Genomic DNA, 16,219 nt, shown 5'->3' with positions numbered 1-16,219 from the left:
TTGAGATATCAAATATTGCATTTTCAATAAAAACTGCAGAAGAAAAATATTAAATAAATGTGGATATCTACATAAAATGATATTATAAACACACTATCCTAAAAATACAGCACCATATTTTAACACTAAAGCAGTCACTGACTCGCAACAACTTGCAATCATAAGTGACGGAGTTAATTTTGGGTAAAATCAATAAAAATGAGGTATGCCGATAGCATAAAATGAGATATGATAGAGAAAATCTGAGATCAGATTTGGAATCAGCACCCTGAAATTAGTCTAAAACAGCTGCAAAAGTCCAGGCCAGAAAAAAAAACGTGTTTTTTTTGACCAGTGTTATTATTATTAAAATCGTATTAATGCACAGTAATTCTGGTGTATATATCTCATACGTTAAATGTTAAAGGGCAATTAAAAATGTTACTTAGCCGTATTCTATATGTTTTACCTCGTCTAGATTCGTCAAAATACCCCTCCTTCCCATATCTGGCCCTCTACAATTTTGTTTCTTTTTAATCGTATTTTTTTTTACCCATCCCATCAGCCGCACGGCCATCTAACGGTGCATTATTTCGGCTGCATCCGTTGAGCACAAAGAAATCCTGGAGCCCGGTGTCGGGTGTAGTCGCCATCCAGCGTCTCATCAGCAGTGTAACCTGGGTGGCCCTCGCAAATCAGCAACGACGTATGTGTCGCAAAGGGCCTTTATTTTCCGCCTCCTCATTGAATAACGGGTAATATCGTCCAGGCAGAAGTTGGCTTTTGCTGACTGTAAGGGGATTAAGTGGCTGGATAAAGTGAATTGTACTAGAAGCTGTCTATAAGCAACACACCCCTTGTATGTATGTATGTATGTTGAACTTCTTTCGCACCGTACATAGCCAACCATGCTAATCGGAGGTGCATCATGGGTGTAGTCGGGTGCCGTAGGGCCCTGTAGCCTGGACGGCCACTATCTTCACACACACAGCACGCCGTGGTCTATGATCAGAACTGCGCAGTGATCTGTAACAAAGTTGAACACAACAACTGTACCAGGTCTCGGCACGAACCAAAATCCTGCCGCCCGAACGCGGATACCAATTCCCGGACTGTCGGGGTTAAACCCGGAACAGGTGGCGACCCTGGTTTGCCGGTTGCTCTGGACAGTTGGGACCGTTCCGACCGGCTGAGTCGAATCCCTGCTGCCCGTGCTGCCCCCCTGCCCCCCCCCCCGCTCCGTCTCTCCCCGCCCGCCGCAGGTGTCAGAAGGAGCTGGCGACGCTGACCAAGGAGCAGACGCACCGGCTGGAGGTGCCGCTGGAGGAGGGGGAGGGCAGCCTGCTGCTGCTGCTCACGCTCACGGCCTCGAGCGCGGTGGCCATCACGGACCTGTGCGCCAGCCCGCTCGGCGACGCGGGGGAGCGGCGCTCCGTCGTGCAGCGCTACGTACGTCCCGCTCGACGCCCGCTCCGACTGTTGCTCCCGACCGATAATTTGGAATTTTGCGAGGGACAGAGAATTAGCCAGAGGCGCGGCAGACAAGCGGGAAGGCAGCCAGAGCTGGGGCCAGCGATTGCCCAAGCTCTGTGATCCTACATTGGGACGTTTGGCCAACTCGGCAAACATGTGTTTAAACACGTGCGAGGAAATCGGAGGCTCAAGAGAGGCTGTTATGCGGCGGGTGGACGGGCGTGCGGCTGAGAGCAAGGGTTCTTGTTGTTGTTCGGTGTCGTCGAAGGGCTCTCTGGAACTTCGACGCGGAGGTAGGGGACGCCGGGAGGACGTTGCAAAGGGTCGCTGACGAATGGAAGAGTAGCCTCAGAATAACGTGCGTTTGTGGTTCGCGCAAACCCACGCGCGATGTGCACACTCGTATCCCTCTAGCTCTGAAGCTGGAGTTTCACCAAGGTTATTCTAAAAAAATGACATGGTAATTAAAAATAATAGGTGAACTTAACGTAGCCAAATGTGCTAATTGTAGGTGCGAATATTATTCTATGCGGAGGACTGTTGTCAGTATATTTATTTTTATGCTAAAATTGATGGATGTAACATTTCCTGGCGCAGCCACGACGTGTCACCGGTAATTTGTACATTTTAAAACTTTTGTGATTTTACCGTGCAACGAAATGAGATCCACCAGGATCTCAACGACGTCCCTCACCGCTGTTTGACGTCGCGCAGCAAAAACCCTTTTGGTGTCACGTGTTTAACCCTCCAACATTGCAAATTCAAGCCTGATGATGGTGATGATGAAATTTGGGAAAGCCCAAATGGAATTCACAAGAAGTCGCGCACAAGTACCTCCTCGTGAAAGACCCGACGATGCAGAATATCGCTGGCTTTGAAGATTAGGGGGCCACAATCCTGCACACAAACCATGGCAGCAGCAGATGCGGATATTTGATCATGATGATGATGCACAAATAGAAAATTAAAACTCTCCAGCAACTGAGGTCATACAAAACAGCCTGTGGAACATATAACGATTCGATGCCCGGTTCACGAACACGAAGGAGACGTCACCACAGCGGTACACCGCTCTGCTTCTCCTGACGCAATTATCTGGCTTAACCACCTCAATGTAAAATTACAGCTGTTGCTCTACATCAACATCAGCCGTAGGAAGACGAAGAAGAGTGTGCGACAACATTCTGCCCGATAAAGCTGCACATTTAAATTGATTTCAGATGTGCGATTGCCAATTAAACACTCCGCGCTCGACGCAAAATGCCAACGCATTTACGTTGTTTTTTTTTCTCTCTCTTATTAGCTATCTCCGTTAGGACACGCTGTAAATTTCAAAATTGGTCATCTTCCCGATTTCATCTCGCGTGTGTCTCTCCCCATAAAACGGCCATCATCCTGAAAAGGCTATTTCCGTGGCCCCCGCATGCGCGCGCCTGTGCTGCGTGGCCACCTGACAGTTTTGTTTAGCCCAGGACCGTCACGTCCGCCGCCTGCCACTCCACCAGCCGCGCCCTCTACGTTGCAGGCCAGGCGGCACGGCGCGCGCTGTCACAAGCCTCTCCCCGACGTCTTATTCCGTCGCGGCTTTTTAATTAACCCCCGTCGCCTCTCGCAAGATGAAGATTAGGTTTAATTGCGGCCCCGCTCTGCGGGAGCACGCTTGTTTTTATCCTAATGCTCACGTCCCGCGTTGTGGCTTCGAGTAATTATCCGGCTACTGATTTGTAACAAGATGACCTTTGATAACTGATTAATACCATTAGATATTTTATGAAATAATTGTTATTTTCATCTTGTTCACTAGTTCCATCATCATCATCACCACCACCATCAGTCAAGGTCTATCCACTACTGTGTTGCCTAACGTGACGTGGCGTGCGTGCCGCTTATCACGTCGTCACAACAGACAAGGCGGCATCATACCGCGAGCAGCACGTTGTTGTGCCCTTTGTCAGGGAGGCTGACGAGGTGCAGTGTCACACCTGTCGCATGGTTGGCATGGGCCCCTGGCGGAAGGAATCCGATGGGGGGAGAGGCCCACTTCCTGCCCAATTTCCCCGGCTCTCCGTAGCCCGGCGTCTGGGCCCCCTGTGACACGTGGTCACCGGTGCAGTTGCACCGCCTGCACGCTCGCTCGACAGCTGACGCCACCGCCGCTCAGATCGTGGCGTCTCAGAGGAGGGATTCATGGTCTCGAATCTCTGCGGGATGTCACAACCGTCTTGCGCGGCTGCTGTTCAGATGCCTCTGGATGCGCCACTCCGCTGGACACCACGAGGGCGGCTTTTAATCGAGAAAACGAGAAAATTATAAACGTGCGCAGACCTTTCGTCAATCCGCTGCTGGATGACGGCCTTCCCATGCCGTGCGGGCCGTCGGGATTCTTATTACCACACTTCGCCGCACTGCTCGTTGCGGGCTTGTGGATACCGGCAGCGTAGAGAAAGGCACGGCACTGGCCTCCGCTACCCGCAACATAGCGCGCACAGCCCCAGAGCCGCGTACGGCAACCGGGTGTGCACAGCGACCGGCCCATCCCAACGCTTGCCTGGCTCAGATCTGCGGAGCAGCCGAGATCTGACGAGATGGGCTCCGTTCCGGGGCCATTGGGTCGTCTGCACCGTACTCAAAACACGGCCGATTAATTAAAAAGAAACACGAGCGAGGAGGGATTTAATTGGTCATTTCGTTGATCACGATCGAGGTTCTCACGCGTCATTCGACTGGAAAGGCCGACTACAGGAAGGTGCAACTCGGCTCCAGAAAACTTTGAAAGCCGGCGGCGGCAGCGGCGGCGATTTCACGGCAGGGCTTGCGCGTCGGCGTCTTCATCACTGCAAAGTTCGAAACTTTCAAAAGCGCGTCCCAGGAATCCTGGGAGGGAGGGGAGGGGCGGGGGGTTTAAACGAGATGGGCAATGGATAAGGAGCCCACGAACGCTCCTCGTGTCACGTTGAGATTCCTCTAACTAGAAGTGATGTGCGGTGAGCACAGATATGAAAGGATTTACTTATAAGTGAAATTACGGCTCGCGACGGCGACTCCTCGGCTGTCACTTCTAATCAGCCCCGCCGCTCGCAGCACCGAGTGCGGAGGGGAGCGGAGGCTGGCGGTCGTCCGACGTGCCATCCCCGTCTCTCTGGTCGCCCCGCGAGCCTTTTTTTTTCTTTTTATCGTCCTCCATCGTACATTGGCTTTTGAAAAGAAAAGAAATCTTTCAGTGACATTTGCAACAAGGCACTTTTGACTGCGATAGCATTATCCTAAAACATCGCTCAGGCAGCAATGCGGCGTTTGGAGATGGAGCGAAATCTAATCTGCAGTCACGTCGATGGGATTGTTCGTGGAATAACATTTCTCCAGCTCATGTTTAAAATATATATATAGATACGACAGTATGATTAAGTAATTGCTCTTATCAAACAGTGGTATTATTAAAATATGAATAATTTTACAAACACTAAACTAAATATCTCTCATGTATGGTATGCAACTTGTAGAATACAATAACTGAACCATTTGGATTAATGTAGCATCAAATTGCAATCACATCTCAACCTCATCGTAGAAGTTGATGAGCGTGATGCAGAGGAGCAGCTACGCTGGTGGAAGTATTGGGGTATCCAAGCCACGAGCGAACAGTTCCTGTGGTTATTGGATGGATTATAGACACGGTCCGCAAAGCTCTTTCCCCCAATCTTGTCACATATAAGAGGGCTTCTATCACACAATTATACTAAATCTACGGTGCCACTGACTATCGACTCAGTGCTGTCTGGGCCGGCTGTTTGTGCGTTGCTGCGTCTTTAAAGGCTCCCTTCATCGGCACAAATCTGCCCGTATGTCGCCTTGCTGAAAGGAGAAGAACGCAGACTAAAAAAATACCAGGATTCTACCCCCCCCCCCCCCTAAAGTTTTGAGCATGCCCCTTTGGCCACAACTGAGGGTGTCGCGTAGTGCCCGGGCACTCGCCACACCCACAGCGGCCGTGCCCCCCAGCTCTGACGCTCGGCCTAGAGGCACGTGGGGCAAAAAACGGCCGCGGCTCAGCTGCTGCTGCATCCGCACACGACGTTCGTCGAACCACGGACGCCAACCTCCTCCCCCGCCCCCCCCCCCCCCCCCCGTCTCTTCCCCAGGCGCTGCGACAGTCGCTGAGCAACGTGAAGGACGTGGGCTTCCTGCAGGTCAAGGTGATCCGGGCCGAGGGCCTCATGGCCGCCGACGTTACAGGTACGGCTGAGGGCCGCACCCCCCTCGAGCGCGAGTGAGCGCGGCGATGGATGCGCGCGCGCGAGTCTCGCCGTCTCGCCCCGTTCGGCGTTGCGTGGGTCATCGTTATTAAGGCGCCGTTGAAGTGATCGCTGTTCCTGACGCGCCCTGTTGTGGTGGGTTATGCTTTGCCGTTTACAGCTTTAGATTTGATGAGAGCATGGAAGAGTAGCCCAGTGCTCCGGGTCTCTGAGCCATCTAGTCACCTCTGTTTGGAGTATTTTAAGAATTAAAATGTAGAGCCCGTTTGTCAATCTTCCGCTATATTGACTCCTACCGTTGATATTTTGCTCATGGGGGTTGTTTGACCATACTTCACCACACTTCTCGGCGAGGGTTGGGAAAGCAGGAAGCTCAGGACTGGTTCAGTATCACACGCCACTGATGTTAGACGTGGCTGGGAATCGAACGTAGCTTGCCGTTTTCGTGGTGCAATGCGCGAATCGCTGTCGCACCAGTCCAGTTCATGCTGCTGAATTGCCCGTGTCGCACCCTGTTAATGAGCCACACCCCATGGCTCCACCCTCTAATGAGCCACACACTAACCCATGGCTCAGCCCTCTAATGAGCCACACACTAACCCATGGCTCAGCCCTCTAATGAGCCACACCCCATGGCTCCTCCCTCTAACGAACCACATCATAACCCATGGCTCAGCCCTCTAATGAGCCACACTCCATGGCTCCTCCCTCTAACGAACCACATCATAACCCATGGCTCAGCCCTCTAATGAGCCACACCCCATGGCTCCACCCTCTAACGAACCACATCATAACCCATGGCTCAGCCCTCTAATGAGCCACACTCCATGGCTCCTCCCTCTAACGAACCACATCATAACCCATGGCTCAGCCCTCTAATGAGCCACACCCCATGGCTCCACCCTCTAATGAGCCACACACTAACCCATGGCTCAGCCCTCTAATGAGCCACACCCCATGGCTCCTCCCTCTAACGAACCACATCATAACCCATGGCTCAGCCCTCTAATGAGCCACACCCCATGGCTCCACCCTCTAACGAACCACATCATAACCCATGGCTCAGCCCTCTAATGAGCCACACCCCATGGCTCCACCCTCTAACGAACCACATCATAACCCATGGCTCAGCCCTCTAATGAGCCACACCCCATGGCTCCACCCTCTAATGAGCCACACACTAACCCATGGCTCAGCCCTCTAATGAGCCACACCCCATGGCTCCTCCCTCTAACGAACCACATCATAACCCATGGCTCAGCCCTCTAATGAGCCACACCCCATGGCTCCACCCTCTAACGAACCACATCATAACCCATGGCTCAGCCCTCTAATGAGCCACACCCCATGGCTCCACCCTCTAACGAACCACATCATAACCCATGGCTCAGCCCTCTAATGAGCCACACTCCATGGCTCCTCCCTCTAACGAACCACATCATAACCCATGGCTCAGCCCTCTAATGAGCCACACCCCATGGCTCCTCCCTCTAACGAACCACATCATAACCCATGGCTACACCTTCCAATGAGTCACACGCCCATGGCTCCACGCTCTAATGAGCCACACACTTACCCATGGCTCAGCCCTCTAATGAGCCACAGGTTTACCCCTAGCTCTGCCAGGTTTCATTGGCGCTGCCACGGTGCGCGCGCCCCAACGCGATGTGGCAGGCGCGGGGGAGAGCGTGCCACTTGCTAATTTTCCAATCCGTGCCTTCCTTTGGGGTCCATAATTGCGTTTCATGGCTTTTAGCTGCTAACAGCGCAGGGTTAAAAAGAGGTCACCTGTCAATCCAGCTTTCCCCGTGTGTGTGTGTGCGCGCATGTGCCTGCAACATGCACAGCCTCGGCCAGTGTAATTAATAATAATAATATAATTGAACGCGCTTTGACGAGCCGCTGGTGGGTGAAGGCCTAACCACGCCGTGTCACTCAACGGGTTATTCTCACTATACTTCACCGCGCTGGTCAGTGGAGGGGTGGGGAGGTGGTTTGTGAAGAGGATGGGGGGAGAGGTGCATGCGTGAACGGTGCAGATTTCACTCGCCCCTGACGTTAGCTGCGGCCTGGAATTGGTCGCTGGGTTTGACCAATTCCATTCGTGGGTGTTTAGCGTTTGCGAGGACACCACCGTGAAAGATGCATTCATTCAACCTTGCTGTTCCTCTATCTGCTGACCGCCTTTGCAGTCCAGCGGATTTGGGAGTTTCACAGATGTTTACCATGCACCAGCCCGCACCTCCAGAGCGCTGGCTCAAAGGGTCTGTGCAGGTTTTGTGCAGCGTGCTGGGTTTTCTCCACGCTCTCTGGTTGCCTCCCGCACGATGTCAAATTCTCAAGCGTGAAATTTCCCGAACGCGCGAATGTAGCAGGAGCCTCGTGTAAGCGAGTTTTGAGACTCCGTTCCGTGTTTATTATTCTCCCCACCGTCACCAAACCACACTGAGCAGCATGGGGCAGCTATCATCAGCAACATGCCATGGGTGGGTGGGGGGTGGGGCAGAGGCCTTCATCCAGCAGTGGATTGATAAAGGGTTTCAAATTTATTATTTTTGTTGTTATCGACCGCGCCGGCAATCGTCGGTCACGCGCCGTCAAGAGCGTGGCCGTCTGCTTCACTTCACGCGACGCTTTTCCCTGCCGTCCTGGGGATCGCGTTTCAAAAAAAATCCGCCGCCCCCTGCAAATAAGTGGCGATTCTGCTTTTTTTTTTTTACAAAAAGCCACCGGCGACGCGAAGAGAAAGCGGCTCGTTACCCCGGGGTACTTTCCGGGAGGACGTAATCGGCGCTGTGTGGGACCTCTCGCGCCGCCGTGACCCCACACGCAACGTGCCCCCTGCGCTGTAAACAAATACCCGCTTGCGCGCGCGGCTGTCCGCCCGCGCGTGCAAGCGTGCCGGCGATTTTGCGGCGACGTGGATGCGTCGAGGGCCCCTTCCGCACGCACGCACGGCGCTACGCAGCCGGCGGAACAACATCTTGAAGAGTGTGCGCGGAGAAGAAACGTGGAGGTGATGCGTGCTCGCAGTGGCGTCGTGAGAGACGGGAGCCTGCGGATCGGGGCAACATACGTCAACGTGCCCTCGCGCTGTGACCACTGCGGGGATGGAGCAGTGGTGTCAGCTCACGTGCAGGAGTGAGATGGATTATTGTGTCGCAGGAATTTGAGGGCTGGTGATGCCTTTGGGAGGCGTTCTCATCCAGCAGTGGATAGACTAAAGGATGATGATTCGTGTTTAATTACTCGTGGTTAATGTTTAGGAGGATCGTGAGTTTGGATCGTGCTATCGTAGCGGGGCCGTGGTAGATGGTGACGTCTTCAGGAGGCCTTCATCCTGCAGTGGATGAAGCTCGGATGATGATGATGATGATGTGATATCCATCACTCGTTGTTCCCTCGCAGGGAAGAGCGATCCGTTCTGCGTGGTGGAACTCGGCAACGACCGTCTGCTCACGCACACCGTGTACAAGACCCTCAACCCGGAGTGGAACAAGGTGTTCACGTTGTGAGTATCGTGCCGTGCAGTGGTGGCACCCACGGATTGGGTGGGGGCACTGGTGGTGATGACCCAATGGGGGGGCCCGAAGCAGTAATATATATTTTTAGGCCTCCCCCTATCCCCCCTTCTATTAATTTTATATTATATAGTCCAGGGGTTGGCAACCTGTGGGTTTGGAGCCACGTGGGGCTCTTTAAAGACCGCTTCGTGACGTTATTTATTAAGGACCACCACCGTCTCTCGTTTTCACGTGCAATTGCTGCTCTTGAAATATTGAGCTTTCTACCGAATTCGAAAAAAAAAATGCCGCCTCTCATTATTTTCGTTGCCGGCCCCTGATACAGTCCCTAGGGAGATGATCGAAGAGATGTAGATAAGAAATCGAGATGTCGTGAGACGGGAGACGCTGACATGATTGAGGCGTAAGCGATTAATTGGCTTGAGACATTCATAAGGATCCGAACTTGACATCTTTGATGCGCCCATACATTTTTTTCATTCTTCCACGAATCCGATGCCCCTTGAGCTATTTGGGGCCCCCGAGCTTTTGCCTGGCTCTGCTCGTGCCCCGTGGGAGTCTCCTTTCGCACGACCACGGGACGTCAGCGCGAGGTCGAAAGGTCAAACCCGACCTCCTTGGCCTCCCTGTAAAAATTACCGATCCCATGGCTCACACTCTCTCTCTCTGTGTGTTGATAAGAGCGGGGCGAGAGTTAATTGAGTTAATTACCTCATTGTCTTTTATAAACCCCCGGCCACAGGTCAGTGGAAATATCTGGCCTTGGCCAAATTCTTCACGCGGGGTTTTTTTGTTTTTGTTTTTGAACCCCTCTGCTGGGTTTTCCTGCGAAGCCGCTCGGCAATCACCCGCACGCGAAACACCTGGCGCACGCCTGCAGACTCGTCGCGCGTCAAGCTCGCACCGCGCGGCGACGGCGATGACGACCGGTGGGGCCCCCGGCAGCGCCAACTTGGGAGATTTTGCGTGCCGGGGGTTTTAAATCGTGTTTTGCCGAACCGCGACGCATTTCCCAACCCCCCGCTCCCCCCCAACCAACCAACGTCCCTCGCGCAGAGCGGCCGGCAGCTAAGAACGCTAATGCAGATAATAAGAGCGAACGCATTGCTCCGAAATGAGCAAGGTGAGGGGGAATTTGAGAAGGGAGGTGATGGGAGCAAGCAATGGGGAGAGCGCTCGTGACGGTACAGCGGACACAGGTCCGACGGTCACCTAGACTTGAGCAGGGTATCGGGAGGCGACTCGCACAGTCTCCACGCGGACTCGTCCAGCAGCGGGTTGAAAAGAGCGCTCCAAATGATTGCCGTTGTTGTTATTGTTATCTAATTTAACAACAAAAAGTGCAGTTGAACACGGTAGGGATGTCGCGGATAAAGTCGGTTTGCTAGAATGTGCGTCGCTCACGTGGGGTCGTGCATCCGCTCCTCCGGTGTATACCTGTGCAGGCTCGTATCCAATACTTGGGGCGGTTTTTGTCCGATGGCCCGGGTGGTCTCCCCTGGTGGTCTTGGGGGCTCACCCGTGACCCGGCCAGCCGAGGTGATGATGGCGCCCCCTCCCCCCCTTTCCCCCTCCCCCTGTGTGCGTCGTCGCCCTGTTCAGTAACCTGAAGGACATCCACTCGGTGCTGGAGGTGACCGTCTACGACGAGGACTGGGACCGCACCGTCGACTTCCTGGGCAAGGTGGCGATCCCGCTGCTGTCGGTGAGACCCCCAGCGAGGGTTTGCGGGCAGAGGTCGCAACCGGGTACCCGATACCCGTACCCTACCCGATACCCGGCTACCCGTACCCAGCCGGGTACAGGTACGGGTACCCGTTTGCGACCCTGGTGCGGCCGGGTACGGGTAGGCCGTGAGTCACTGGTGAGTAACCGTTTGTCACTCATTTCGGGTAGGGTACGGGTACGGGTAGGGAACGGGACCGGGTACGGGTAAGGAATCAAAACCCGTTTGTGATCTCTGGTTTGCGGGCAGAGATGGGATGGAGAGAATCATATTGGGTTGGGGGGGGGAGTGCTGGGTGGGGGGGTTAGTGTCACTTTAAGGGCCCCCTCTCAAGCCCCGAGTTTTTCTGTTTGAATTGGACTCCAAGGCGCTGCGTGGGGGAGTGTCGCGCCAGCACTAGGCGAGTCGGGATGCGCCGACCCATCGGTTGACGTCGATTTTGTTGTTTACTCAACGCGTCGAGTCACGCGCATGGGAATCGAGCGTTTGCGATTCATGCAAACGGAATGCACGTGAACACACGAATGCCACAATTGTGCCGGCTGAGTAGACAAAAGGTTGCAAATGAGATGGTACAAACAATACGGATGTCTAATTCCAACAGAAATGCACAACATTTCCAACGGTCACGGCTAGAGTATGCTTTAAATGAACCGGTGTTGTGGGCACATTAATTATTGTGTTATTTATGCATGGTACGATACAACGGTGTATCTTTTTTTATCAGCACTGCCCTCTGCTGCCCGCAATGTTGCCCCGTGGCGTTTATAAAGAACCACGATTATTTTTGCTGCTCATCGCCAAGCCTGGCGGTGTCGTTTCGCATCCTATTGTCGACGGGCACGTCTCTCAGTAATTATTTCCGGACACGTTTAAGGTCGTCATGTGGAGCCACACTACGGGGGGGGGGGGGGGGGGGTGCGGGCAGTGGCAGGGGGTGGGGGGCATGTGGAGCCGGTCGCTATTTAAATGCTTCGCCCATCCGGACCCCGCTCCCTCTCAGGTCAAGAACGGGGAGGAAAAGGGCCTTGTGTTGAAAAACAAGCACCTGACCGCGTGCACCAAAGGCACTCTCTTCGTGGAAATGGAAGTGATTTACAATCCGGTGAGTGGGGCCGTGCCCGTGTTGTCCTGTGGCTGCAGGAATTCCCGGGAGGCTCAACGGGCAAACCACGTGGCGGGCTGGAAGCAACCTCGGCCTCCAGTCAGCACCGCCCCACTTTTCAATAGCCACTAGCCCCCGCCCACTGCCCAACAGGCTCCACCCACTCCCCTGTCAACCCCGCCCACTACTCGGCATAGCCACGCCCACATGGGGAGCACAGGGACAGCTGCCACTGATGCTCAAAATGTCCCCCCCAATATATTGCTATAAAATAGATTTCTGTTCATATGATTGTGGTTATGGTTGTACTTTATTAATCCCTAATCTCTGCCATTGCATACAATGAAACAAGAAAAGGTAAAAAAGAAAAAACAGAGCAATGTAATACAATACACTCTTAGACATTATTGTAAAAAATAAATAAAAATAAGATTTGGTCTCCCCCAATGTTGACTCCATGGCTACGGCCTTGGATAGGAGATATCAAGCCGACTCGAGTTTGCTTTTCATGGGGTTTTCACCTGATGAAATTGGGCCTATTATTATCATCACCATCATCATTATCTGTAATTATCATTAGGTATGTATGTTGACCTTCTTTTGCACCGTACGTAGCCATCCGTGCTAATTGGAGGTGAGGGGGAATCAGCTCTATGTGCTCTTGGTTTTTTGGCGTTCTCTGGTCTAACTCCTGGTGAAACAAGTCCCGAAAAGAATCTGTCTCTCGGGTGTCGGCCAATCGGTTTCGAAAACAATGCATACATCATCAGAGCGTGTTTGTTTGCATGCTTTACCACAGGCATGTGTGATTAATGTACTACCCGATGCCTTGCGATATTTGCTGTTTGAACAAACTCAACACCTGCATCTGTTGCCGGATAGGGTACCGGAGCCCGTTCCTCTTCCATCACCGTAGCCGCCGTTGTGTTTCGCCTTTTGGTGTTTCAGGTCAAGGCCAGCATACGGACATTCCTACCCAAGGAGAGCAAATACATGGAGGAGCACCCGAAACTCTCCAAGCAGGTAAAAGGCACTAACCCGCTGCTCGCGACTCGTTGCCACTTGACCGTGGCAGCAGTGACACTTGCTCCTCGCAGTGAGAAGGAACCGAGGTTTGATACCTAACTGGGATGCCTTCCTGCGTGGAGTTTGTATGTTCTGCATGGGGATGTGGGGGGGGCGGTCAGGGATTTTTGTCTTTGTCCGGCGTGCGCGTTCACGCACGTATCTGCGCGCGTGCACGTGTGCGCGCACGCACGCGCGCACACTCACGAACGCTCGCTCGCACGTGTTTTTTCAGCTGCTCTTGCAAAACTTCAACCGGGTGCGGCGGTGCGTGATGGCGGTGGTGAACGCCTTTCACTACATCAACAGCTGCTTCAACTGGGACTCTCCTCCGCGCAGCGTGACCGCCTTTATCGTAGGTGAAACGCGAACACCGTGACCTCGCCTCACCTCCCCCAAGGCCCCTGGGGCTCAACTCAAAGACAAAGGCCCCGCCCGCCCCCCCCGTAGCCTGTAACAGACTGTTGGGGCAAGTGCCGTTAGCGAGTAGCAGCACCTATACAGGCCAAGACGGTACGGGAAGGAGGCGAGTGGCGAACACCGCGCCCGGCCGCCTTTGTCTCGCCCGGCGGCGATATTTACGCACCGCGCCTGCTACTCATTTGAGGCTGAGTCGACCTAGGGGACGCCCAGTTACGGTTCGCATGATCGTCAACGGTGTGCGCCAGGAACGGGAATCGAACTCGGGTCGGCGGGTTCGTAGCGCAGCTCACATACGCTCGCACACGCACACAGGCTGTTGGGGCAAGTGCTGTTGGCGAGCACCTATGAAAGGCCGGCACGGTTTATGAGGGTGCAGCCGGGACCACGCCCGGTTGGCCGCCTTTGTCTCCCCGGTGCTGTTTCTGCGTACAACACCAGGGACCCATTTTAAGGCCCCAGGACCGGTTCAAATAATCGCCGCTGATGATAGCCGTGGCCCGGTATCTAATTCGGGTCATCGGGTGTCCGGCATGGTGCGTTCACCATTGTGTCACTCTATACTCCCTGGTTCTCATTACACCAGGAAACCCCCACTTCGTGTCGAAGTGTTTTTTCAGTCAGGTTCTGCTTTGGGGTACTTGGGCAGTTTTATGAAAGAGTTTTACTTTGTGTGGGAGGAAAGCGGAGAACAGGGCCTCCGGGTCCATAGACCAGTGAGCTAACCACTGCGCCAGCACTCCCTGGTTCATACACACACACAAAGACACGAGGGGGTGGGTGTCCAGCACCACACCCACACACAAAATACAAAAATTTCCCGTATAGCCTGTATAGACTGTTGGGGCAAGTGCTGTTAGTGAGCACCTATGAAAGGCCGGCACGGCACACGAGTGGGTGAGTGGCTAACACCACACCCGGCGGCCTTTGTCTGCCCAGTGGCGATGTTTACACAACACACCAGGTACTCATTTGAGGCTGGGTCGACCTAGAGGAGGCCCAGGACCAATTCAGATAATCGTCACTGGGTGTTGGCCATCAGCGGGAATCGAACTTGGGCTGCCAGGTTCGGAGCGCAGCGCGCTAACTGCTACCCGACCGCTCCTCACACACCCGCACGCACACACACACACGCACGCACACACACACACGCACGCACACACACACACGCACGCACACACACACACGCACGCACGCACGCACACACACACACGCACGCACGCACGCACACGCACACACACACACGCACGCACACGCACACACACACGCACGCACACACACACACGCACGCACACACGCGCACGCACGCACACACACACACGCACGCACACGCACACACGCACGCACACGCACGCACGCACACACACACACGCACACACACACACGCACGCACACACACACCCGCACGCACACACACACACGCACGCACACACACACACGCACGCACACACGCGCACGCACACACACACACGCACGCACACACACACACGCACGCACACACACACACGCACACACACACACACACGCACACACACGCACGCACACACACACACGCACACCCGCACGCACACACACACACGCACGGTGCAGGGTGCAGGGTGCAGGGTCGTGCACCCCACCATACGGGGCGGTTTGGGAGATGACGGGAGGCAAGCACTAACATCGCGAAAGGAGATGACTTGAAACGGGGCGGCAGTGACGTTTGACCCCACAGTGGCTGCCCCCCCCTCCACCCTCCCGCCTGTGGGCTGGAGGTCTCCACGGTGTGCCGCAACTTTGCTTCTGTTCCGCCTCTGGACCGTACGAGGCCGCCGTGCCAAGTCGGCGGCGATGTTGCGGTCGCTCTCCGTTGTACGGGCGGAGGAATTCACCTCCCATCACCACCCACCCCTCCCGACCGCGGCCCACACACCCCTAGCCTCACTTACTGCCTCGCTCACTCAACGGCCCTCACCTGCAGTCGTACACCTGCTCAGTCACCCATTTACTCATTTGTGTTCGTCGCTACGGGCGGAATGAGTCAACTGCTGCCTGCCCTCCGGTTTGCCAAATTGTCACGATTCAAAATTACGATTCGATCCCAGAATCAGTGTTTTATATATATGTGTATAGTGATTGTTACCGCCTCTAGTGCCTCTAAGGGTGACAAATACCTAATTAGATAGAATGTATAACAGTCAAAATAATAACAATCATTTATAGCCTCTCGTCAGTCCACGGCTGGATGAAGTCTTCCACTCACCGTGTCGTTCATGGGGGTTGTTTGGCCATACTTCACCCTGCTGGTCAATGCAGATTTGTGAACTGGTTCGGCTATCACTGATGTTAGCTGTCACCAGTGATGGAACTCGCCAACCCCTGCGCCACCTCTCCCCTAGGTGCAACCCACACAAAATCAATCAAACACCTTTCATTACATTCGTGATGCGAGGCATTGCAATCACAAGCTTAATAATTGACGCGAGTCGATATCTTCTCCCACGCTATACTCAGCAGAGTACCTTTACCTGCACTTATGTACAGTGAAAAAGAAGTTCAACATGAATAAAAAAAACATTTGTAACCAGGTAAGACCCATCGAGTTATAAAGCTCCTTTTTCAGAAGCGACCTGGCCACAAATGATAGCTCAACAATGTGGCTTATCATGCGCACATTTATAGCGGCCAAACACTT

At 53.8% G+C, this 16,219-nt stretch overlaps 1 protein-coding gene across 8 annotated transcripts in view; it reads left to right on the top strand.

Annotated features, from left to right (window-relative positions):
* The window catches only part of MCTP1 (multiple C2 and transmembrane domain containing 1), a 155,656-nt gene that overhangs the window by 124,213 nt on the left and 15,224 nt on the right, over positions 1–16,219 (top strand). For 7 of the 8 annotated variants that reach the window (XM_078874442.1, XM_078874441.1, XM_078874444.1 and 4 more), the window contains 7 exons: positions 1,242–1,428; positions 5,592–5,685; positions 9,114–9,216; positions 10,832–10,934; positions 11,959–12,060; positions 13,009–13,083; positions 13,361–13,480. In XM_078874442.1, the coding sequence (XP_078730568.1) occupies positions 1,242–1,428; positions 5,592–5,685; positions 9,114–9,216; positions 10,832–10,934; positions 11,959–12,060; positions 13,009–13,083; positions 13,361–13,480 (784 nt within the window). Of the gene's footprint in view, positions 1–1,241; positions 1,429–5,591; positions 5,686–9,113; positions 9,217–10,831; positions 10,935–11,958; positions 12,061–13,008; positions 13,084–13,360; positions 13,485–16,219 lie in introns of all 8 variants that reach the window. The other variant, XM_078874445.1, reaches the window with a different exon arrangement.

The sequence above is a fragment of the Lampetra fluviatilis genome, chromosome 39, assembly GCF_964198595.1.
Source record: "Lampetra fluviatilis chromosome 39, kcLamFluv1.1, whole genome shotgun sequence".
In the NCBI taxonomy this organism is placed as follows: Eukaryota; Metazoa; Chordata; class Hyperoartia; order Petromyzontiformes; family Petromyzontidae; genus Lampetra; species Lampetra fluviatilis.
Note: the sequence above shows the minus strand (reverse complement) of the source record. Positions and strands in the feature narration are given on the sequence as shown.